Below are 24,673 nucleotides of genomic sequence, written 5' to 3'. Positions count from 1 at the left end.
CTTCGGGTAGTTTGGCACATTTCTTTTGGCACAATGTGCACCGTTTGTTATTCCATAACGGTCAGCTAATGATTCTGCACAATGAGATGAAGTCATTTTGAAGAGGAAGGATTTCAAACTTTTTGAGTATATAGTTTACGATTCCTCTTGTGCTGTAAGTTAGTAAATTAGTGGAGGTGTGAGGCTAAACTTGGTGCTCGATTTTAGACTTTAATTAAGAAACGAAATAATATCTAGATATTCAAAATACGGTTTATGGAGCTGCTAAAAATATGCTTTTATTGGGTTAATTTCTAGTTCTGATTGTACAAAGCTTTTCAAGTTTATGTAGTTTACACTGAAATTTTTGTGCATTATAGTAACAATTTAATTAAACATGTGCATTGCAAAAATGCGAATTTCATGCGAATTAAAGAACTGCACATAATTTATTCGCATAAGTTCGTTATATATTTTTTTCGCCACAGGAATGTACAAATCTGCTTGCAATTTAATCCAACAATGTTCAAAACTACCTTAATTGTCATTACATTGCAATTTTTTGGTAAATACAAAGTAAGGAAGCTAATAAATTAATCTTATAGATCTGATCGAAAATTGATTGAAATTCATTTACATATTTTCAGGTAAACTGCCAGACCTTCATTCGAGACTGTAACGACCCTCTGATCCAGCAACACAGTAACAATGCTCAATTTGAACTCCATTCATTTTGTTACCACTCGTGCGGTTATGACCTCATGGTCGTGCCCCAACCTGACCAAGGCGTCTGCACAGCGGCTGGTCTTTGTCAGTGCAATTATCCGTGCGGTTCTGCGGTGAGATTAAAGTTTTAAAATATCATAAAAAACACTGATACAATTCCGAGGAATTTTTTAACCCAGTAAATTCTGCAAGCTGCGTAAACTTATAAACTTTACATAGAGGCAATTCACGCAGGTCCTGGTAGCATTGTGAAATCTATAAATTCTGTAAACCCTCAAACCTTTTAAATATTTCTAAGGAAAATTAGCTTACAAACTTTTATAAACTTACTCATAGTCAGATCAATGACGTTTCTTTATTTTGTAAAAATTTTTAAAATTATTTTACAAAACTTCCGGATTTTACAAGTTGCAAATGGCTGCGTGAATTGCCTCATAGATTTGAAATGAAACTGAGATTACAAATCTGCTATAAATTTACATAGATCAATTCAGGGACGTTTAATAGCTCAAAAATGTTTACTTATAAAAATTACACAGTTTACTACATTTAAAACATCTCATTGAATCGCCTCATTTCCAGATACGCGACTAATTTCACTAAGCTATTCATTATTTAAACAGCCACCCACCAATATTTTTGGTGATCAATGTCCTCCCCACGTCGTCGACCCTGCTGACCCGAACCCGAACGCGTTACCTGATTGCATAGCAGATTGTGGTCGCTTGTGTACCGGAGGAACTGGCAGAATTTGCGGAGAGGTGTACATGGCTCCAATTCCAGGCACGACAGATGGGTTCGCAAAAATTTGCACGTGTTACTGTCCTCCTCAACCGTGTGTGACAAGAGGGGTTGCCTTGGTACCGGTCGTACTTCCAAACAAGAAAGCCGTTCTAACCAAGAAAATTCTAAAGTTGACAAAGTTGGGCATTCTTTTGGCCAAGTTTTGTGCCATGTATTGGTTAAAGATTCTGCTGTGCTGTCTATATTTCTGTTTGACTCATTCTTGTCCTTCACCGTGGAAGGTGATGGACGGTGGGTGGGGGTGGGGGTATCAATGAGTACAAAATAAATGTAAGAATTTGGCTGAAGTTAAAATATTGTGTACTTTTACACACATACAAACGTACAAAATTTGTGCCTTTTAAGCAATTAATAAAAATTGCGATGACTTGGAATAATTCATGATTATTATTTGACTAATGGAGTGGTGACGACTTTGCATTATTATGAAATAATTTTACTTTGACAGATGACCGTACTATTACGTAGCTAATAATTGTAAGGGAAACTATAGAATTCTCATAACGATAGTGAGATGCTGTAAATATTTGTATTAGTATTTCATGTTTAGTTTTATAAAATCATGCAAAATTGTGAGTATTAGTACTTATTAGTAAAGCGGTTTCGTCTATCTAATAATTTACCATGACTTATGGCGCTCAATAATTGTGCAAAGAATAAATTTCGACCAACTATTTAAAACAATTAAATTAAATTATCTATTTACAAACTCAACTTTATTGTAAAAAACATTCTTCCCAACAACCATATAAATATAAATATACACAAATAAATAATATAAATATCAAAATATATTTTCCAGCTTCAAAATAAAGCGAAATAAATATGTACAACCGACTCAATCAATCAATTACTACTTGGGGGCAGGGGTTTCTGCAACCATTTTAAGGATTTCGTCGGTGTCAATGCCTAAAAAGTAGGTATCCAGCTCGCAAAGTACTTCGTCAATGAGACCAGGATCCAGCAAATCTAAATTGATCCCGGAGTTTTGTTGAGCCTCGTTGGCGTCATTTCGGAATGGTGCTAAAAACTCGTAGACGGCCTCGTCTTCAATGTTGGATATTCCAAAGCCGGGCGTATCATCACTTGCACGCTCTGGGACTGGTTCCTCTTGATCACCATTTTCGGAAACTGGTGGCGTATCGTCACTTGCAAGTTTTGAGGGTGGCTCCTTTTGATCACTATTTTCGGAAACGGGCGAGTTCTTTTTGGGAGTTTCCAGTATTTCCAGCTGTGGAGATGATGACGAACGAGTCTCGATGTCAACATCGCTGTCTTCTTCGCTATGTGATTCTGTTGACGGGGTTCTGTCGTTGTCATCTTGATCACCGGAGGATGAAGATGATGGCGAAGATGACGCTGACGATGGCGAATCAACTCCTTCTTCGTCTCCATATTGAGCATTCTAGAAAATCGAAATAAATAAATTAGCGTACATACAATGCAAATACGTAAATGTTCCTTCAAATGCATGGAAATTTGCATTCGTAACATATTTTTAATGCTTCTGGCAAACTAAGTTTTTTGCGGACGTTGTTAACGACGCGAACTTGTCATGAATCCCCAAATTTTTCTTGTCCAAGATAATTAATTTAGCCTTATGCTTCGAAACTCTTACCGCAAAGGTATCATAGAATTGTTGAAACCAAGACTTCACATTTTCCAGCCGAACGACTCCTGGCTCGTCGAGATGCTTGACTAACGACATGAACCACTGTTTCGATCCAAATGCTCCGAACTTTTTGGGATTAAATTTTGCAATGTCGATGAACAGGAAGGTCTTGCCTCGTCGTTTGGTTGTGAAGATGCGAGGCTTTATCTGCTCTCCTCCCGCGGTACTAAAAATCAATTGGCGTAATTTTAAATAAAATAAAAAAATTTTGTAAATAAATTATTTCTCTGGGGAATTATTTACGTACCTGTTTTTAGTACATGCAGTTTCTTTCTCGATTCCACCACTCTGAGACATTCGTGTTGCCATTATCGTGACACGACGTACTTTACTTTCAGAACGGAATAAAATTCAATGTACAAATTAAAATGGTGAGATGGACGAGTGTTTACGAGACGTCTGGTCTGGTCCTTAGCAAAAAGATGAGTGTTGAGACTTGGATTAGTTTTTGTTCTTTGAGTCTGAGCAAGAAGACGCTGTAAACAACTCGGGTTTGAGGGACGCCGTTCAAGATAAGGCCAACAACACGGCTGGAAGCCCTTTTCCTGCCCATAAAGCTGTGCAAGCTTGCTGATATTGGCAAAAGGAAATATGTACAGATTTCCATGCATATGTACATGTGTACAAATAGAAAATTCACTATATTAGTGATACAGTTGTAGGCAGGTGTTTGATAAATATATTTTACTCTAGATTTATAATAAATACATACATATGTAGACATATTTTAATTTTTAAATAAATATTTCTATAGTATTTTTGGACGCCTTGTATGTACATGTTATGCACGTCTTGGATGAATGCAATTTACATATTTATCTAGTACCTATGTATGTATGTTCCAATACACAGATGAACTTTTTGGACCCATTAGGACTTATTTCAACAATTTTAGTTCTATTGAGACAATGAAATTGGATACAACTCTTACACTGACAAAATTTCAAAGCTAAAATTATTAAATATCTCCTAATCTCAGGAATAAATCAACTAATTGTAAATGCACCATCTCATGATACATGTGACCTTTACATATATTAGACATACATTTCGCGATGTTATCGAATATGTCCATTTCTATTCAAGACTCATATTTTTTCAATTTGTTGCCGTGTTTGGTGCTGCAACAAATTGTATCATAATCAACGCTAGCGTAAGGCAGATGGTGACAGCCTGCAATAAAAAAAGAGACGCTTACTGTTGATGTATCTAATTTTTTCATACCATAGAGTTAAATAATATAAATAATATAGGTTCATACGTAGGTACTTGTGTACATAGTTTAACTTTTATTGTAACATACCGAGCCTAGAAATGAATACGTAATTGTAAAAAATTTGCCACCTCTAAGGCCCTCATCCCCATCAAAGTTGTTCATGGTAATGTCGATAAGCTGGAGTTCCGATATGTTGATCTCCTTCCAATCGTCGAATATTGAGTTTTCATTAGATTTTAACAGGTGAGATATTTTGACCCGTTTTATTAATGCAACCACCTAAGAATAATTAATTAACTATTAATCTGTTCCATAATTATGAAATATTAATATTAGTCTTACTCGATAATTTGCCTCCGCCGCAAATAAGAAGGGTATCACGTAAGCGATACTTTTAGAAATCAGTAACGTGCTCTCAAACCACGAGATTTTCTGAATTCTTCCCGATTCGTATGCAACTTGTCCAAGGAGATCAATAAATAATAGGAGAATTATATTCGACCCCATCTCGTTGACAGTTTTGATGGCTTCTTTCATTTGAAGTATTGCTCTCACTTTTTCCTAACAAGGAAATAAATATATATGTATATAAATACTGGTCTTTAAAAGGAAAATTGTACTTGTGCCTCAATGTCATGGTAATTTCAAGAACTGACAATGGAAGTCTCCCAGCGTATTATCTCAAATTTTTACTGAACTAGAGTCAATTGAATTAATACGAAATTTTCAAACGGCATTATCTGCCAATGCGCAGATTTGGCAGAGATATTTGCATCCGAAGAATAGAAAATCCCCCTAAAATTAATAAATTTGAATCTTTCCATATTTACTCAGTATTTTCTCCTCGTCAGATGCAAATATCTCTGCAAGCTGGCATTTGTAGATCGAGTCTTTAGCAAATTTCATATTGATCAAATTTATGATAGATTGACACTAATTTGATTAAAATCGCTGCGTACGCTGAGAGACCTCAATTATGAGTTTAGAAAATGTGAATTATACTTATATTCCTAAAATAGACTTTTATTGCTAAAAATTTGACACCTTAGTATTCGTCAGCGAAGCAACCCTTTCACCCGTCAATGACACAATCTCCCAGATCGCAAAAGTAGCAACAATTATAATTCCGTGCGTAGTTTCCATAAGAGCCACGCCATGATAGAGTGAAATAGTGTAGGAACAATATATCATTTTCTCTCCGATGTTACTACCAGCAAATGTTAGGTTTTGTGGATGCGTATAAAATACAGCGTCCAAAGAGGTTAGAAGCATCTCATCAGCAAACGTTTTAATAGTGTAAATCTCACCCGTGACGTCAGAAAAGATCCATCGAAGACCGAACAGTAGAACAACAATTAATCCGCATTTACCACAAAATACGTTCATTTTGGTGTACGGTGCCCTTTGCATATTGAAATTGAAAGAAAGCTCCATCACAGATTTAATTTGGTCTGAACGCAACCAGACTAATCTGTATTGAAGGATGATGAACATTATTACGTAAACAAAACTTAGCGATTCGTAAACCTGACCAGGGTTTTTGGTCAAATCGTTGAAACGAAAAAGGTACAAGAGGTACAAAATGTACGCCAATATGCCTGACGTGTGCAAAATGGCAGATATCACCTGCGAAAAATACGTATAAATTTAAAGGCAAACAAATTATGTAATTAAAATTTGATTTGAAGTGTCGATATATGCATTACCTTGTGAATCAAGAAGGACCTAAAAGTATAATTTGATGGGTTCTGATCTTCTTTAGTTGTTCTGGTCGATTCATCTTTTACTGTTTGAATATAAATTGGGGACATAAAAAAGAAAAAGTAAACGTTAAAGTGGAATGCCAAAAATGTAGGAAATATGCAACTGGGTGTGTGTGCATTTCCATCTTTTATACAAGTTTTAAATCTCGAATTGTCGTTTCTTCGGTAGAATACAGTCGGGCAGTTGGCAGTTCCGATTTTGGGAATCATTGGAATTATCAAGCTGGAATTATTTGGTTGATACTTTACCAATACTGAGCATATAGCAAACTATGAATATTTGTTCAATTTAGAATACTAAACTTGTATTTCTATTTTTGACAAAATTGCGTGACTTCTACACAGGAGCTTCTCGAATATTCGAAATCGACCCCTTATTAATGAATATCTAATTCAGTGAAACCTTCACTGACAGTGGCTGGTAGTAGGTAATGTTCATATTACTTAAATTATTATATCACATCGTAAATATGTAATATTTCTATTTTCTTATTTTTATTTGTTTGCGAATAGAGAATCTCATACATATATGTATGCATACACATGTATACATAAATGTACGTAAATATGAACTCATGTGTGTACTCGTATAGTGTGCTAGGAATAGCGACATATTGCACAATTACCAAAGTACACCTAAGGAAAGACATACATGTATATTTAAATACATAAATAAATATGCGTACATTGCCAAATTAGTTTTTGCAAGAAAATAGAAATATAGAGTACTGTAGACTAAATACTGAAATGCATACAAATTTTGTAACTATGTATTAGGATACTTGTATATATATCCATGTTCTCAAGCATAAAGTTTCGCCAATTTCTATGAGTTCGGTTATCTCCAAAAAATATCACAAGGCGAAAAATTATTGTGAAGTTAGATATTTTGAAAAAAAGAACATGATATGAAAAAAATCCCTAAGTCTAGTTGTTCAAATGCATGGAGAACATTTTCACTAGGAACAAGGTTATCCATAGTTTACCATATTTAAAAATAAGCTTCATTATTAAGTAGCGTCAGTTACTTCTTGTGATCGTTTTGTCCGTCCGTCTGTAAGCAGGATATCTCCAGAACGAGTTGTTAGGTATATGTATGCCTACGTAGATATGTATATGTAATTAGTTATGAATCTGTACATCACTCCAGCTTTAACTCTCTACTAATAAATACTCTCTTCTGTCTCCTCTCACTGTGTACCACTTATTTATGTATAATCATATATACATAACATTGGTGGACCGTCGAGTACTTTCTTTCGCTCCTCCCACTCACAATGGATTTTAAAATTTTCAAAATTCTTCGCAAGACATATCACCTACCAAATTTGCTACGACTGCGACGACTAAGCAGCTTGACCACCGCCCCTTAGAGCTTGTCATTTTGCTTCCGATAGGGAAACTTCCCAAATCTCTCTTCTCAAAACCTTGCGTAAACTGTGTGATTTTCCTGTGAAACTTTTTTTGTGAATTTTCGTCATCTGGTCTGTAAATTGGATTATCCTCCCGGATGCTATCAGGTCTGTAAATTGGTTCTAAACCACCCTGAAAATATTCCCCCATTCTTAAAATTTCCAAATCTCCAGTCCAAAATTTACATTTCATAATTCGAGCAAATATGCTAAATTCAAAATTCCGTTATTTGTTTTAAACACGTCAAAAAAATATATGCAAAATTGTCCTTAAAAATTGTAAAAAAATCGTAAAAGAAATGTAAAAAATTCCTTTTAATTTCTGAAAAATTTTCATCAAAATTCGTTCAAAATTTGCAAAACTTCTGCAAAATATATGCAAAAAACTCATTTTTATTCATTTCGTCTGGAAAATTGTCCCAATTCTTTATCAAATTTTGCTGCAAAAATGTAATCTGATTCACCTTGTCTCAAAATTCTGCTGAACTTTTATGCTCGATCTGCGTTGTCACCACTTTCCCAGGCTGAGAATGAAATATAACGCCTTGAGATTAATGTTTGTAATGAGCAACGTCTACATATTATTTGCGTGTTCAAGTATGGAAATCCACATTGTACATAGTTCCCCTTTTTTAACTAGTCACGGTTATGGGTCACCCACACAAAACCCTGCGTCTTCGAGTTGTCCGGTTATGGGTCACCCCCACAAAACCCTCACAAGTCCGCGTATTCCTCCGATGTCCCGATGGACCACATACCAAGACCACAACAATTTATTTCTCTTTGTTCATCGTTTTGTCCTAATCTGCAAGTTTTATATGAGTCAGCCACCACCACGCCTGAGACGATACAATTCTACCACCGATTGCGAGCCATACCATCTTCTCAAGTTCCAGCCCTGCATAACTACTACGTCATTCGATATGTGTATATTTATTAAATTGTTCAGTGTTATTCATGCAAAATCTTTGTTCATGTTTGTTTTCCGGAGTCATTTCATTTTTCATTTTTCCATGAATTTTTCATATGTAAACCATCAAAATTTCTAATTCAAATTGTGACTACTGAAATTGTTAGTTTGCAAACCTACACACTCTTTCCGACTATTTTTCAGGAGAAAAAATTTTTTCGTGAGAGGGTAGTGTTAGGTATATGTATGCCTACGTAGATATGTATATGTAATTAGTTATGAATCTGTACATCACTCCATCTTTAACTCTCCACTAATAAATACTCTCCTCTGTCTCTTCTCACTGTGTACCACTTATTTATGTATAATCATATATACATAACAGAGTCAACATAATCAAACCCCGTTTTCGCCATTGTGCTTCTAATTTTTAGTTGTCGGTCGAGTTCTAAAATGGGGTCAATCGGACGACACCCCGCAGCGCGAGGGGGTGTGTCCAAAATTCAACAAAGCTGACCACTTTATATTATTTGTATTATAGGTATAATTTATAAATTTGAGGATTTTGTCCGATGGTGATTTTGTTCACTGGTGAGTATTTCCATTGGAGATTCTTTCCGGGAGATATTTTCCGAGGTGATTTTTTCCGGTTACGCTAAAATACGTATACTTACTGGTTTCTTGAATCAAACATGTCTGTTCAAAAAATTCAGCTTTTTTAAATCATCTTAATCTAGATAAACGAGATCTTTATGAAAAGTAGAGAAGTTTTAATGTACGTATATATATATATAATTTTATTATGTACCGGGTGCAGATACAAACACATATGTACGAGTCGTATAAAAATAATACGACTTGCAAAAAATTCTGGTGCAAATTAAAATTGAGTCTTGTAATATATAAGTAAATTTTATCCTGGAACTGTAAATTGTTAATTGATTTATTTTAGTGAAATTGTATTGTATACTAGCACAGGTCTCTCTAATACAGATTTTCCAATTATGTGCATATGTGTTACAAATTAGAATCCCAATATCAGAATCCCACATCTCTGCGTATTTATACAAAATTCTGTATCCGATAATAAGATGTGAACTTCATCCCCCAATGAGCCAACTTGGGTTGAATTTATCAGCTAAAATAATTCATCATTAGTGAAAGTTTCATTTTTGAAACTAATTTTAAATGGATACTTACCCCAGGATGGTGGCCTAACCGTTGAAAATCCTGGGATTGGTCTCATAGTTGTCGTTGTAGTGGTTGGCTTAGTGGTTGGTTCAGGTTCCGGCTCGGGTTCAGGTTCAGGTTCGGGATTTGGTTCCGGTTCCGGTTCCGGCTCGGGCTCGGGATTTGGTTCCGGTTCGGGTTCCGGATCTGCACATTTTGCCACACCTATGACAACAAATAGAGCAAAAATCCCGACAACAAGCTTTAAACAGCACTTCATTCTGAAATTTTATGGTTACAATTTGGAAAACTAGAAAAGATCTTGTGTATAAGGGTGGATAGATAACAATCTCTTTATATATGGCTCCGCTCCGAGGTCAAATTTGTGCCCGTGACTGTGAATTTCGGTTGTCCTTGACGTCAATTTGAACAGCTTTACGAGCTATTCATAGTGTGTATGATCTTATGTGGTTTTGTATTAACCGTAAATTTCAGAATAGGATTTTTTGTTTAATCTACTTTTCTCTCATTGAATTTCCAATGAATCCCTGCCAGTATGAAGCGCACCTTCTGCAAATAGTTAATATTCGGGTCAATCTGCATTCATTTTGCGTTAACGGTTTACTGAGAACGCTTGAATGCCAGTAAATTATGAACATACGTCGGATATGAATGAAAAATGATTTCTTCCATTTATTAACCTACAGTCGCCAAACTTTCTGAGAATGTTTATGGCCACCAGTAGGTCACGTAGGTCAAAGCATATTTTCTCATATTGGTCATATTTTCGGGTTTTGGGACATATTCATTTTCCCGATCATATTTCGGGGGTTTTTCGTTCATTTTATCATTTTTGGCCAAATTCTTAGATTTGGCAACCAAATCGACAGAAAATGCAAAAAATTCAGTTTTCTCACAATGATTCACTGTGAGAAACTTTCAGAAATTTACGTTCACTTTCGCCTCCGGTGATTTAATTCATTGGGAATGCATTAAATCACCCCAGAACTTGTTTATTTGATAAAAAATCAGCATTACAAGAAAATATATCAAAAAATTAAGCCAAAAATTTAAAAAAAATAAAGTCATTTTTATGGTCATATTTTGGGGATTTTTACGATCATTTTTCATTCATATTTTGAGGTTTTATCATTCATTCATATCCGACGTCTGATTATGAACACTTGACTCGTGTACATATGTATGTATTTATGTATGTCTGGAACGATTCAGACTAACAATAAAATGTTGGCAAAGCGTGTCCCTAAACAAACATGTGAGACTAAAAATTAGAAACTGTTCTACATATGCTTATCTAACAATTACACCTTTTACTTAGGCTTCGAACGGTAGTACATGGATATGCAGATGTCTGTATGCCTATGCACATACATACATACATACCTACATCACAACCTGCAAGCATACTTATTGTCATACTATGTTTGTGCATACATATATACTAGATACACTAGCATGCAGAAAACTTTCTTCGAATATTCTGAAATATCCATAACTTGGTAATTAAACTAAAATCTTTCCTAATACACACTTAATATTAATCGTAAATCTATTTATTTGGAGATATTTCTTGTCTATAAGGGTATTCACGAGTTTGCATCATTCACATCGTTAACAAAAAATAAAGTTGACAAGTTCGCAAAAAATTGGCTTGACAATTTATTTACGAACTTGTCCATCTCCAAGGCTAGTATTTAGTGTCCAAATTATTTTCAAATGATGCGAACTCGCAATAAATCCCTCAAGATTGACCTTTAATAATTTTGTTTCATTCACAATGAGCCACGCATGTATTTGTTTACTTTACGTTTCGAATTAATTAAATACCTATGAAACTTGTCATCAACTATCTGTGTAAATAAATATGTTGGCATACATTAATTAAGATCTTAAGCGTTATAATTTGGCCAACGGAACTTATCACAGATATCTGATTTACAGATATCTGATCAACGATAATACTTACATAAAGCTTAAAGGTTGAGAATGTCATAAATTATAGTTGGTCGAACAAAGATATTATCATGAGCACGTGTACATCCGCAACAGCTTATATCTACGTATATTATACAACACCTATGTAATTTATGTATGCAAATACTTGTATACAATAGCCAGAACACAGCTATATACAAACCCATTGATTTCAACTTCCATAGGTTCCTACTTCTACAATTTGTTAAATATTAATATCTGGATCGACTAAATCTTTTACATCAAATTGCATGGATACATACATACGTTTTTTCAATAAAATAATCCCCTCGAGTTTTCAATTCATACTCCTCCCCGATTTAATCAAAGTAAGTGACATTGTCTGATTTATGCAGAACGTTTCCACAACGAGTGGTGTCCCACGGTCGATAAAATTCGATCCAAATTTGACCCTGAGAATGGCACAAGCTCTTAGTTGTCTTTTTGCAATAGATCGTCCCTGTCCGAACAGTGCCATCGATTTCCTCCCCAAGTTTCGCATGATTTTCAGTGACGAATTGTGAACTTGCGATGCCAAAGTGAAGACGACCAAATTGCATATGATGGCATCCATTCCCATAATGACTATTATTACAAGTCCAGACTTTGAGAGTTCTTCATGGAGATTTATGCATGCGTAAAGTGACATGATTTGCAGCCCGATCGTTCCCAGAATTACGGATGGGACGACTCGAATTCGGAGGAAGGTGTTGAATATAGTCTCCAGTATTTGGACGGATCGGTAGATATGGATGCACTTATCTTTCTCAACGGTATTTGTAATTGCGGCAATTTGTCTACAACCAAACAGTTTATATTTGAAAAATATTTTACAGAAAATGAAATATGGTAGTTATGCTTGTACCTGTCCAATATCTTGAAGTATCCCAAAATGCAGACAATTCCGACGAAGAGGACGTAAAATATCCACATGCTCGCAGAATACATGATATGCCAGCCCATCCAAGTTTCGAAGAGATGAACTCCAACCCTGGTGACAGATCCTATTGCTTTACAATTTGATGACATGGACAGAATGAAGGGTGGCGTGCAGGGAAGATATGTCAACAGGAGAAATTGCAAGACAGGAATTAACGGAATTGTGGTCACTTCACAAAGTCGGATCAATAGCTTGATTCCTTTCACTCCGAGGGAAAGTGGTGGTGAGGCGAATTCTAAAAAATGGATGCATTATAGTCAAAATCACGGTAAAATTCTTAGAATAAAATAGGGAATTATTTCCGAGAAATCATTATCTCAGAAAAATTAGAGACAAGAATTCCGGTTTTAAAGGCCGTGAAAACGGGGAAACCCGAAATTTACATATTTACTTTAACTAAAATTATACATACATACCCAAAAAGACAGAACTTAAAAACGTCATATACTGATAACTATCTGTATTTAGAGTAATAATATTAGAAAAAATGTGCAATAGAGTTTTACGGTTCGTAAGAGTAGCCTCAAATTCCAGGAAGGAATTAAGGGCTTGAATAGCTGTGTTGTCAAGGCTTACATTCCATCGAATAATGGTACAGAAGAAGTACAACATGAAAAATGATAAACCCTGAAATCTTTGTGTCGCCGATAATTCGGAGAGGATAAGGTTGAGACACATTTGCAAGACGTATAAGACGGATAAGATGCATTGGATTTGGAAGATACTAAGATGTTTTTTGGATTTTATTGCGACAAAACGTTGTATTGTTGGGTTGAATGCGAAAGGAATGCAGTTCAGAAATTGGCACGGGATAAGTCGCAGTTTTAAAATGGGTAGAAATTCGGTGGTGAACATTGTAAGGATTTCTGGCGAATGAAGAGAAAATGTACAAATAAATAGGTGGTGAGATTGATTTATGCGTCAATCGCGTGATAAGATTTTCGTTGAAATATTCTTATTATTTATTAAATAATAAGTGAATATTGCGTTGTTCGTTTCAGACCTATCAAAAATTAATGCTAAGAAGTGAGATTAATATGAAGTTAAGTTATGTTACTTACATAAATCCATAATAGGGTTTATAAAATGAAAATGCTAGCATTATTTGCGTAGGTGTACATATTTAATTGAATATGCATATATCTACATATGTGAAAGTAAGCATCAGACTCTAAAAGTCACAATAAATCACACAGTTAGAAAATTACATGGATCACTGCCACCGTATATGGAACTACCGAAGCGAGTCAGATTTCATCATTAATAAATAAAGTAATCAGAATTGTTAGTTTTAGGTTCCTAACTAATCAAGCAAAATCTGCGAATAATTTATTTAATTAGGAAATGCCTGCATAACCAATTTCATAATTCGAACAAAGGTATGTATGGTGATACATATTACAGTTTGATTAGAAATTTTGGCTTTACTAGTTTTATGGAAATGTGGTATGATCATGTTCAATACATTCATGAATTTTTTTGTGGAAATTAAGTCCAGAAATTAAATTACATACTTTATGTAAGGAAAAAAATAATTGAAGAATATGATATACGAGTTGACCTGATAATTATCACTATTGCATAAGTACGAAGCTTGTACTCAGAGAATGTCATAGGCATTTTTGGTTTCTACAATTGTAGGCTTCAATCTAAATTTCGAATATATTCGGAAAATTACATCGCGTGTGTAACAAGTAGTAATGGTGACATACTTAAATATGTATACATATATTTATATGATCTCATATAGCCGATGGGAAAAAATTATAAAATTTCTTTTGTATGTTTATGTACCAATCGATGATATGATAATTGTGTTAATATGAACAAGCGGGTAGAATGAAAGTTAAGTGATAGTACAAAGTTTCTCATACTTATATACATATTTATGTACGCTTAAGCTTACGCGGATACATGTATGCATACATAAATGCACACCAGGTTTAGTCGGATTTTGCCTTGGATTTAAACTAGGCAATTAAACTTGAATTTGTTTGTACTATGTATTTTATCACTACATATATAAATATTGCTAGAATAATTGAGAAACTCTAAATACACTTCCTTATTTTCCGAGTAAAAGCTAGTGGTATTGATTTCGCTTCTCGGTGAAAATGATAGAGTTAAGTATTTTTTGTATAAGTTCTTTTGGTTTTTGAGATATACTCTCCTAACTCTTTGCAAAATTAGGATTGGAAGAAAAACTATATAAGTATTGATTGCTTATGTACGTTTTAGCTGAAATTTGACAAAAGGATGTCTTGCGTGGGTGTTTGCCAATTCAAATAAAACGGCGAATATTCGTAAATAGTAATTTTAAATAATTTCCGTGCAAGCGGTGGATTAAGTACAACTTACCAAGTGACATAACTCTATCATTTCGTAATACATTATATCAAACAATATTTCTCTCAAAATATTTGTATTTCTTGGAATACTAAAAAGTACATTTTAGTTCAACAGAATTGTTGAACACTAATCTGAAACGCCTAGTGTCAGATACATAGTTATTTTCCACAGTTATTTTCCACGTGCCAAAAAGTTGCGTATAGAACTAAATATTCCTAAACACACAGCCTAACACACCATTCCCATTAAGGACGAAATCTACAATTTAGGAGTATATCGGATTTACGCATACCCCTTAAACCTCATGAATTTGTTTGCACTGGTTACGTAAAAGTATGACCCACACTACATATTTTTTAAATAAATCAATAAACAAACTAAAGTTTGCATCACTAAAGAAGAAATTGTGCGTACGTGTGTAAAGTATATACTTTACACATTTATATTTGTATGCACATACATAACTTCTGTATATGCATCTAGATAATATAAATAGATGACAGGGAATAATTTGGCTGTCGAATACCGATATCAAGTTCCTGCTGATTGCATGTCGTTGGTGATGACTCTGGTCAAGTAATTTATTAGCATCCCGAGCAGGTTTCATTTCAATTATCATGCCAATTACTATGTCCACCGGAAAGTAAGTAGTGTACGATGATTACTACAGAGTATCATAAGCGACTGTCCATTCCAGAACTCAAATTTATCCCCAATAATTCCCTCTGAATTGCTGATACGACTTTCACTAATTAGTTTAGCATTGATCTACTTGAGATAGCCAATCATCACTAAATATAAAAAATTAGATATTTAGACGAATACGTGCACTCATCTCCAGTGAAAGCTACCTACGTAACCAATGAGTATCGATTCTTACTGCAATAAATATTAAGGGTGCATTTCTATGTACTTGACTCGTTAGCAACTTACACCAAAGTTGCAGTTTAACTGTGGAGCAAGTTACCAAGCCGTGAAGTCTAATCGCAGCTTAATTCTTCAGCATTTTACACAGGTCAAAATTAAATTCCCGCGAGAACATGGACTACTCAATCCATCAGGTGTCGAATGACGACGACCAAGTGTCCCCCCAAGTATTAAAACTTCTCCGAAAGTGTACCATCCTACCGACCGTGGTCGCCCAAGGCACCGGATATTTCCCTTTCACGTGCAGCTCCGACAAGAATAAGCTGCACTTCTCCCCGAGAAATGTCCACTTTATCAACTTAATATTTCACTCGGTCGTTGGAACAATTTGCCCCTTGTTTTGCATTTACAACATGGACGTCCACGAACGTCTCGCGTCGGACTGGAGTACCACAGAAAAGTTTGCTTACGGAATGATTTTCAACATCATTTCCATAAGCAAAGGACTCATTCGAGGTTTCTCGTTGACGCAAAGAAGTGAAATCATGAAATTTCACACAAAATTCAACGCCACTTTGGTCCACATATTTTCGACGCATATCAAGCGACAAGCGTCATCAGAGGACAACTATTCTACCACTCGGTCATATGAAAGGAAGCAAAATCTCGCAATTTCCGCTTTGGAACGACTCTTATCACAAAAGGTGCAACAACCTCTTGGCTGCGTTTGGATTCTGCTGATTGTCTTGGAGTCTCTCGTATTTCCAATGATTGTCATTTTACTGGTGAGATTCGTAAATGATGGCGTCGCGTTGGATAAGAAGGATCTGAGCGTGGGAAAGGTAGCCATTTGCATGGGGGCGATGGCCCTCTGTATGCTGACAGGGGTGCTGTACTCGACATTTCTGTATTGGTTGGTGGCCATAATTCACTGTATGGAAGTGGGGTTTCTACTTCTGGGGGAGGATACAGGAATTTCCGAGGGAGGTGGCGCTGGCAGCACGCCGTCAACGTCCACGATTGCGATAACGTTTCCCTCGGAATGTCTGGATCTTGGAGTGGAAGAGGGAAACGTAACAACAGAGGCGGGAAATTTACTGGAACTTTGTCCAATTTCGAGTAACGAGACGACGATCAGGGGTCAAAAGAGATCTGAGGGACGTGGAGATTTGGCTATATTTGCGACCAATTTTTCCCTGCTGGAGGCACTGGTGAAAGAATTTAATGCAGTTTTCAAATATCACATCAGCGTGATTTTGCTGGGATGCTGTTGTTCTTGGGTACTTCACTCGTTCGTTCTGATAAATGCGGGGATGAAGGAGGGGATTCACTTTATGGGGACGCTGGTCCTCGCTCTGTGGACCATTTTGGATACTGTGGGGATCGTGTCGATTTGTAATGCATCGTCACAACTGGCACATCAGGTTTGTTGGGGATTTTTGGATTTTTTGGGGAAACATGAATCTAAAGCTAATTTTAAATTGATATTAATACAGGCGCAAAGGAGCATTGAGCTTATGAGGGATGAAGCAGTGAAACATTTGGACACCGATCTCGTAAATGCAATTCGGGTACTAATTTGGACAACTTTTGCAATTTTATAAATGAATGTAATCAATTTATGGCTTGTGATGATATCCAGGTGCAAATTCACCTCACGACCAGTCTGGCTAATCCGGTCTTCATTGTACCTGGAAACTACTTTGTGCTTAGAAGATCTACAATTATATCGGTAAGTTTATTTGTATCCGGTATACAATTAATGCCAAAAGTTGACAATTATACGTTGGAATTACTTTACAGATTTATGCCGTCATGGTTACATATGTGTTCGTAGTGCTCCAGTTCCAAGATGCGGAGAGGAAAAATCGACTCTAATCTATGATATTTTTAGCATGCTTTACCAATACGTATGCATAAATAGCTTACAATGAAGTTTCTCGAAGGGTCATATGCATTGCGTGAACTCGAATTTGTTTCATCTATTTATCAATAGAAATATATGTATATCTCATGCAAATTGAATTCAGTATTATTATATTAAAAACAAAACTGTATCTTTTTAGTAATAAACTCTACTAAATGGACGTAAGAAAGTATAGCTATATTGCAGTCTAATGAAAGTTCGACACACATCAGAAATTTCATTAGGATTTCAAAATTTGACTTTATACCACACCCTAATTGTCAAAGAAATATCACAGGATCAATGTGCTATTTACATAAAGTATGTACATTTGCTGCTTTTCCTGGGAACTCGCCCAGAAATAACTTCGGATATTGTGCAACAATGTTTTAAAGATCAATAAATAATTTGAGTCAAAAAATCCCATTTGAAACAGACAATTTAAGGAGAAAAGTCAACCCGTTTCTTTTAACTGTATATATATGCACATATGTAAGCAGGAATATTACTTAGAATGACTTATGTACATATGCCATGCATATGCAAATATATAGGTTGCAGTAATAAATAATCTATGAAAGTAAGGCGACCGAAATGAATTAAGTGAAATTAAAATTATTAGAAATTTAGGATTACTTGGAATACGTGCATACAATGTACATATGTACATAAGTAGACATGTATCTTGTCAAAAATTAGGCTATAAGTTAGTATTTTACTTGACTTCTTCGACTCTCTTAATAATAACCTTAATCTGTAATGTTAAAATGTGAGCACGTACATAGACTTGTGATTCTTCGTGCATTCTTAATTCACGTAATTTACTTCATTTCACATAATCATGTCATAACTACATAAATTCATCGATAAAGCCATATCTCAATTTATTTCGGAGCTTACATAACCAATTAACCACTAATGACAAATTATGTGTATCATATTATTGATGGATGAAACCGCATTATTTTATATTTGTACTGCTATCATATTTACATATGTGCATACTTTTCAACCTCCCAAGAAACGTATAAAATGAGGTCCTCCTACTATAATTTTAATTTAGTTAGTTGTACCGTCATCTAAACCATTTAGGCTACCCTAATTGGCTTGAGTTTTCTTTCATAAAATGGGCTTTCACGTTGTTCTCCGTGTTATTGCGGGTTTAATCCACTTGCTAAAAACGAATCGCAATATATTTATATTTCTTGGCTTGTACTCCGGAATCGACAAAGCGATTGACTCTTTAGATCTTGACGCGAGGCAAAAAGGTTATAAATCATTAACATTCTTCCATGTTAAGCTTTCATCAAAAAATCTGTGGAATATACTTCATAAAACTATCGTTTATTTGAAATGCTCTTATCAAGAACTTATCAAGGGAATCGTATACGTTGGGAATTATTGCAGCGTTGTCCAACTCGGAGCGTCCTTTACCGACATGTTAGACATGAACTGTATCCATGATTGTGACAAATACTTCCATTGCCAAGGAAACTACAATGCTGTATACAAATGCAAACCAGAAATTGATTTCATCGCGCAGAAGGACACGCGAGAGCTTACAGCCAAACTTGTCAGTGATTTACGTGAGTATAGTCAAATAAAAAGTGGTCGTCATGCAGAGGATTCGGCGGAAGATGAGGCCGCCAACATGTTCGGAAGAGGGGGTGGAAATTGTGCAGAAGCATATTTGAAACCGTTAAACTGCAGCTATGATCCAGAGACGGGATGGTGTGGGACGAAATCGCCTGAAATTACGAGTTTTATGGGGTTTCTGTACCGAGGAGCCAGTTTGTTTGGTAATTTTGTAACATTATTTTTTAATTAATCGTACCTAAGAGATAGCTTTGAGCAAAGAATTTTGCTGAATTTGGATTAATAGTAATAAATACGTGCATATTAAATTTGACAATGATTTCTGATAAAGTAGCCCTGTTATAGCTTGAATAAAAAATACCATACATATCACAACGTTTATTTTGCATATTAAGTGATTCATGACCAATTTTATTAGTACATTCTTCTTCATGAAAGTGTGAGTATATTTTTTTCATTGTCTTCAAAACTATTTCATTCTGCTGCTAAGATTTTAACACCAAAACCAGTACTTGTACTTGAATACTTGTATTTACACTTGTACTTTTACTCTTTGAAATTTAAAGAAAAACATTTCTATTTGTTAGTTACAGGCTCACAATTTGTATGCATTTACATGTTTATGACAAGACAGAAGTAATATGTACATGTAACATAAGTTACATTACGTATTTCTTTTGGAGTAATTTTTAAAATAATTTATGTAGGAATATCCAACCAAGTATATATCAGTAATTCCAATTAGCAGATTGTATTAAAAAATCGACAAACTTTCGTTATTAATTGTTTATCTATTATGAGTCAATTTTTCGCAGCAATCAACTCATTTAACTTAAGTAAAAAGGATAGAAATTATCATTTTATTCATCCCAATTATGACGTTCTAACTCAAAATCTTCACAAAATATGGAATTACATGCAACGGAGCTGAATAGCTTCGTAACAGGGTTGGACCACTATACGTCGTATTTGTCCTTTCATCCAGCCAAGTACCCATTGGGAGGTAAATATCTCGACTAGTGGCTCCTTCCTCTACCACTGGGGCCACGAGTATTCTATCGCCCAACAGAAAAACTGACCCATCAAGGTATGATATTATTAATAAATTAATCCTTTCGTGTCCAAAAATTAACAAATATATAACAATCACCTTGGTCCTCCGTAAAAGTCATCGCGTCAGTCGGGTCCAACCACCAAAGAGGACGAATAATTGGTCTGCCTTCGGTACGAGCTTGAAATGCGGCAGATAGCATATCTCCAGAGTATTGTTCACGAAGGAGGACACAATCCCTGACAATTTCGATAGTCTATAAATTAGAAAAAATTAGTCTGTATTTGAAATAAATTAAATACTACCACCGTATTTACTTCATCGTCAAAATTTGTGGCCCAAGGTGGAAGGCTAAATTGCATCGCCGGCATGAAAGTATTCACCTGAACCCAACTAGTTTAGAAGAAAATTCGCATATTTTCGTAAAATAAAAAACAATTTGTGTTTTCACAGTTACCGAATATAGAGTTCTTTTCCTGGTGGAATTAGTCCCTGGCCAGCCACAATTCCCGGAGTGGTGAAAGGATATCCAACAATTCCGAGTAAAAGTACTGTCGGAATTACAGACTTGAGACCGGTGTCATTCCCCCAGTGGCTGGCTCGATCACTGATTCTTGTAAAAATTGGATGTTCTTGTGACATTCTGGCAACACTTGTTTTTACCATGCCACCAAAAGATGCCGCCAAGTCGACGAATTTAGTCGTGTAAATATTCGGCTTAAATTCTGTCGGTAAGTTACTCGAGTGTGGAAGATATTGGACTTCGCCGCCGTCAAAGGTAAACGAAGTGATTCCATAGCGAGTTTGTAGGTGGGCAAGTCTTTCCTTATACCAGGTGGCGGATTGTGGGACAGTTACGTCAACCAGACTGGTAAGGTCTTCATTCTGCCAATCGCCAAAAGCAACGTTTCCTTTTTGGTCAACGATAAGTCGATGGTTTTCGAGTGCGTCGACAAAAACGGGACACTCTAAAATACGTTTGCAAGTTGTGAAATAAGCTTTTTATTTTTTTAGTTGAAAATTTACCAAGGTTAATGAAAGGATGAGTCCATAAAGTAATTTTGAGACCTAGGGAGAGTATTTCGTCCACCATTTCTACATATTCAGTGGAGACAAATTTTATAAAGTACTGATAAACAACGAAAAGGAGCAAAAACAGAATGGGTAACCTTTAGGATCAGGGAACTTATCTGGACCAAAATCCATTTCTCCGTGACAAGTTTCCCATCGGTCTTGAATTTCAATATGGCTACTCCCTTGGAAACCATGTTGAACAATTTGCCTTGCCAAAGAAACAACCTCGCTCTGATTTGGGGCTGCAGTGGTGGACCAAATTGGACGAAGAAGCATACCCTGGTCAAGCATGCCGGCAGGTTTTTTGTACCATTTTGGGAAATTAGTGACATGCACAGATTTCACGTCGGGACCAACGCACACGGTGTAATTAAGTGTGAGGACGGTTCTAGCGTCGTATGGGTATTGATCAGCTGAGATAAAACACAGCTGTCCAGGTCGGGTGGTGTTCCAGCCTGGAAATATTATTTAATAATGCATGGTTTCCAAATTTTAAGGATTTTTTTGAGAATTTTCCAAGAAACATTGCCCCAACTAATCCGGCCAACTTACTAAAACTTCAAGTCTTAATTTGGTCTTACATACTTAAGAAAAATGGAGTATTCTCCTCCACATGAATAGATGCTCCTTGTGAGAAAAGCCAATAATTTTCCGCAACGTTTCCAAAATCACTAAATCCCGTCTTAGCGTCAGACGTGATATATGCGGATTCCTGTTTTGGGTCTGGATTAACCGGCCAGTATTGCCAATGTGATTCTGCACCGCCGTAAAAGTGTTGGTCATCTCGGATCAGAAAACAGTCCTCCAGTCGGCGAGCGTTCGTAGAAGTCCACTCAATTTGGGTGCACATTTCATCAATATTTGTGACCTTGTAGGTTGCAAAATCCCCAAATTGATGACATGTGACTGATGCGTTGTCAGGTGCACAGTCACTACTCGGGTAGACTACGGCAGGTAAAGCTACACCCAGAAGGGCGGATAATCTGTGTTCTAAAAAATTGGAAGAAGCAAATTGAAAATATTTAGTGGGGAAATAGTAGAAATATTTGACATGAAATACCATGCATAGAAAGCTCTGCGCAAAGTGATAATTATTCTCTGCCCTGATTTTGATTTACCTCCATTAAACCTGAATTCGATTTCGGTTCCTTCGCCAGGTCGCTCTTGATAAGACTGATACAAGGGATGTGTTAAAGAATGGCTTCCAAGTACCAAGAAAACTAAAATCCAGATGATAATCGGTTTTTCGAAATGATTTTTCACATAACCCATTCTTTGCGTCAAATTAATTAATAATTTCTCCGAATCTGATCGCGTTGAGCATGTGATGAAAACAATGTCCCGTTTAATTTGTTTAATCGAGTATTATTTTATGTTAATCTTATCAAATCATATCTTATCAAGACATCATATTCAGCATCAAATATATTTGTCCTCTACATACAACATATTGAATAAATGAAAGCTATAATAGCAGTTTATATGCACATGCTTATATTACAGGGAAGCTGACATTACAAATAATTACACACATATATTATGTTAAATAGTTCAAGTTATTTAATTAAATTCTTCATCGAAATACGTATATATGTGCATATAAATATATACGCGTGCATGCACTGGTGAGTGGTGACTGGTGTTAGATGTATGCACATAATACACATGTACATATGTATGTACATATGGACATACCGGCATATGTACACTTTCACTATGTACATACGACTTACATGCAAAAGTTGGGAAATGCATGCTGCAAAAAAGGGGTCTAGGGTAGCTCGTCGAAAACATGGTCGTCGAAAGAGTAACTCGTCGAGGACGAGTCGTCTGAAGGGTAACTCGTCATTTGGGCAAGTGGTCGAAAATAATACTTGTCGACAGTATTTTTCTGAATAAAATACGATTCTAAATATAAATTATAATTTTATAAATTAACATTTACATGAGAACTCTCAGCAAGAACGCCAAACCGCCTGTTCCAGGCCTCCACTGCATTATTGGTTCTGAAAATATTATCTAATACACTTTGGTGCACATTCCAGAAGAGTATTGGAAACATTAGTGGATCGTATACTATACCGATGTAGGTTTTTTGAACATAACTAAAAAACCTACAGTGCAGACTTGATATAGCCCGAGTCAGGCGTAAATCTGTTTCCAAATTAAAATTTTTTAAACTTCGAATTGTTCAATTAAGAGCCTTTAGTAACCCATATACTAAAATTTATCCACTATCACTAAATTTTTGTTAGTGCACACATTTTTTTCCCTTGGTCACCAGTATCGACTGTGGCCATAACTTTGAAACGAGTGTATTGTTTTTCCTAAAACTCTCAGGATATTATCCTAGTAATATTAGACGCAACATATGCAAATTCCAGCCACGCGGGTGACTAGGTTCGTATACATTTGTTGGTGCACATATTTTTCTCCCTGGTCACCTGATTGGGTCGCCTAATAAGGTCCTCCAGGTGAAAATTTTTCTTATTTTACTTCATTAGGAGCTATTACCAACTTGTCTACCAAATTTCAGCTCGATTTGACGAATTTGAAAAATTGGTATGGGTCACCCCATAGGGTCTGTCCAGGTGAATATGTGTCCAATTTCAATTCATATTCTTCTATTGGTAGTCATTAACAACCTGTGTATCAAATTTCAGTTCGATTGGATAAGTTTTAAAAATCGGTATGGGTCACTAGGGTCCCTCCAGATAAAAATTTTTGCAATTTTACTTTGTATTCCTTCATTAGAAATCATTATCAACCTCTGCACCTAATTTCAGCTTTCTACGTCAATTTTGAAATTTTGATGCATAATACCCCACCCACCTATATGACCCCCACCGGTCAACCACTTGACCGATTTCGCCCATCTTCGAATTTAACTCCTCATTTGACCCAGACTACATTTGTGCAAAATCTCAAGTCGATCGGATTAGTTTAACGGCAGTTATCGCAAACCAGACAGACAGACAGACGTATACGTGTGAACTCATATAGGTAAAATCAGTAATAATGTTACATGAAATTCGACGAGTTTCATGCCACCTAAATTCGACGACTTGCCTTTCTGACGAGTTTTTCATTCGACAAGTTGATTTAGACGACTTACCTTTTCGACGACATAGGATTCGACAAGTAACCCGTATCCCGTAAAAAAGAGGATTCGCTATTCCTCCAGACTATGTAATAGTAAGTAAGAAGACGTTATGTATGATCATTACAATGTATTAAATACAA

The 24,673-nt window shown here is 35.7% G+C and overlaps 6 protein-coding genes and 1 long non-coding RNA gene across 7 annotated transcripts; 3 read left to right on the top strand and 4 right to left on the bottom strand.

Annotated features, from left to right (window-relative positions):
• The first annotated feature begins 178 nt into the window (after positions 1 to 178).
• LOC118438152 lies at positions 179 to 2,223 on the top strand. The gene is made up of 3 exons (XM_035857967.1): positions 179 to 555; positions 627 to 818; positions 1,329 to 2,223. The coding sequence occupies exons 1-3, from the start codon at positions 403 to 405 to the stop codon at positions 1,764 to 1,766; spliced, it is 783 nt and encodes a 260-aa protein (XP_035713860.1). The 5' UTR covers positions 179 to 402; the 3' UTR covers positions 1,767 to 2,223.
• Positions 2,046 to 3,639, bottom strand: LOC118438151. Its single transcript, XM_035857966.1, has 3 exons — positions 3,429 to 3,639; positions 3,128 to 3,347; positions 2,046 to 2,914 (listed from the first exon to the last, which is right to left on the bottom strand). Exons 1-3 carry the CDS (start codon positions 3,488 to 3,490, stop codon positions 2,363 to 2,365), a joined length of 834 nt encoding a protein of 277 aa, XP_035713859.1. The 5' UTR covers positions 3,491 to 3,639; the 3' UTR covers positions 2,046 to 2,362.
• Positions 3,640 to 7,324: 3,685 nt separating this feature from the next.
• On the top strand, positions 7,325 to 8,822 carry LOC118438335. The gene is made up of 2 exons (XR_004836696.1): positions 7,325 to 7,680; positions 8,213 to 8,822. It is a non-coding gene; the product is annotated as an uncharacterized LOC118438335 (long non-coding RNA).
• A 567-nt stretch (positions 8,823 to 9,389) lies between these two features.
• On the bottom strand, positions 9,390 to 10,089 carry LOC118432913 (procyclic form-specific polypeptide A-beta-like). Its single transcript, XM_022106488.2, has 2 exons — positions 9,683 to 10,089; positions 9,390 to 9,620 (listed from the first exon to the last, which is right to left on the bottom strand). Exons 1-2 carry the CDS (start codon positions 9,930 to 9,932, stop codon positions 9,583 to 9,585), a joined length of 288 nt encoding a protein of 95 aa, XP_021962180.1. The 5' UTR covers positions 9,933 to 10,089; the 3' UTR covers positions 9,390 to 9,582.
• A 931-nt stretch (positions 10,090 to 11,020) lies between these two features.
• On the bottom strand, positions 11,021 to 13,170 carry LOC110857874. Its single transcript, XM_035858213.1, has 4 exons — positions 13,164 to 13,170; positions 13,004 to 13,045; positions 12,513 to 12,822; positions 11,021 to 12,444 (listed from the first exon to the last, which is right to left on the bottom strand). The coding sequence occupies exons 1-4, from the start codon at positions 13,168 to 13,170 to the stop codon at positions 11,946 to 11,948; spliced, it is 858 nt and encodes a 285-aa protein (XP_035714106.1). The 3' UTR covers positions 11,021 to 11,945.
• Positions 13,171 to 18,754: 5,584 nt separating this feature from the next.
• LOC110857729 lies at positions 18,755 to 19,680 on the top strand. Its single transcript, XM_022106340.2, has 2 exons — positions 18,755 to 18,977; positions 19,077 to 19,680. Exons 1-2 carry the CDS (start codon positions 18,836 to 18,838, stop codon positions 19,535 to 19,537), a joined length of 603 nt encoding a protein of 200 aa, XP_021962032.1. The 5' UTR covers positions 18,755 to 18,835; the 3' UTR covers positions 19,538 to 19,680.
• A 462-nt stretch (positions 19,681 to 20,142) lies between these two features.
• LOC110857810 (myogenesis-regulating glycosidase) lies at positions 20,143 to 22,745 on the bottom strand. The gene is made up of 8 exons (XM_022106421.2): positions 22,549 to 22,745; positions 22,016 to 22,420; positions 21,526 to 21,885; positions 21,383 to 21,451; positions 20,814 to 21,324; positions 20,674 to 20,749; positions 20,456 to 20,612; positions 20,143 to 20,379 (listed from the first exon to the last, which is right to left on the bottom strand). Exons 1-8 carry the CDS (start codon positions 22,700 to 22,702, stop codon positions 20,189 to 20,191), a joined length of 1,923 nt encoding a protein of 640 aa, XP_021962113.1. The 5' UTR covers positions 22,703 to 22,745; the 3' UTR covers positions 20,143 to 20,188.
• Positions 22,746 to 24,673: the final 1,928 nt, after the last annotated feature.

This window comes from Folsomia candida, unplaced genomic scaffold (genome assembly GCF_002217175.1).
Source record: "Folsomia candida strain VU population unplaced genomic scaffold, ASM221717v1 Fcan01_Sc019, whole genome shotgun sequence".
NCBI lineage: Eukaryota > Metazoa > Arthropoda > Collembola > Entomobryomorpha > Isotomidae > Folsomia > Folsomia candida.
The sequence above is the reverse complement of the archived record's forward strand: the minus strand, read 5'-3'. Positions and strand labels throughout refer to the sequence as shown.

Bases quoted from the DNA above. Each gene is read 5' to 3' on its own strand.
- LOC118438152 (XM_035857967.1), top strand. From the start codon at position 403: ATGCGAATTAAAGAACTGCACATAATTTATTCGCATAAGTTCGTTATA. The intron at 556-626 runs GTAAGGAAGCTA...ACATATTTTCAG, and splicing joins AATTTTTTGGTAAATACAAA to GTAAACTGCCAGACCTTCAT. The intron at 819-1,328 runs GTGAGATTAAAG...TTATTTAAACAG, and splicing joins ATTATCCGTGCGGTTCTGCG to CCACCCACCAATATTTTTGG.
- LOC118438151 (XM_035857966.1), bottom strand. From the start codon at position 3,490: ATGGCAACACGAATGTCTCAGAGTGGTGGAATCGAGAAAGAAACTGCA. The intron at 3,348-3,428 runs GTACGTAAATAA...ATTGATTTTTAG, and splicing joins ACTGCATGTACTAAAAACAG to TACCGCGGGAGGAGAGCAGA. The intron at 2,915-3,127 runs GTAAGAGTTTCG...TCGATTTTCTAG, and splicing joins AATTCTATGATACCTTTGCG to AATGCTCAATATGGAGACGA.
- LOC118432913 (XM_022106488.2), bottom strand. From the start codon at position 9,932: ATGAAGTGCTGTTTAAAGCTTGTTGTCGGGATTTTTGCTCTATTTGTT. The intron at 9,621-9,682 runs GTAAGTATCCAT...GAATTATTTTAG, and splicing joins GGTTAGGCCACCATCCTGGG to CTGATAAATTCAACCCAAGT.
- LOC110857874 (XM_035858213.1), bottom strand. The intron at 12,823-13,003 runs GTATGTATGTAT...TCCATTTTTTAG, and splicing joins TTTAAGTTCTGTCTTTTTGG to AATTCGCCTCACCACCACTT. The intron at 12,445-12,512 runs GTACAAGCATAA...GTTTGGTTGTAG, and splicing joins TACTTCAAGATATTGGACAG to ACAAATTGCCGCAATTACAA.
- LOC110857729 (XM_022106340.2), top strand. From the start codon at position 18,836: ATGGGCTTTCACGTTGTTCTCCGTGTTATTGCGGGTTTAATCCACTTG. The intron at 18,978-19,076 runs GTTATAAATCAT...GCTCTTATCAAG, and splicing joins TCTTGACGCGAGGCAAAAAG to AACTTATCAAGGGAATCGTA.
- LOC110857810 (XM_022106421.2), bottom strand. From the start codon at position 22,702: ATGGGTTATGTGAAAAATCATTTCGAAAAACCGATTATCATCTGGATT. The intron at 21,452-21,525 runs GTTACCCATTCT...CTGAATATGTAG, and splicing joins TAAGTTCCCTGATCCTAAAG to AAATGGTGGACGAAATACTC. The intron at 20,380-20,455 runs GTGATTGTTATA...TTGATGGGTCAG, and splicing joins GACTTTTACGGAGGACCAAG to TTTTTCTGTTGGGCGATAGA.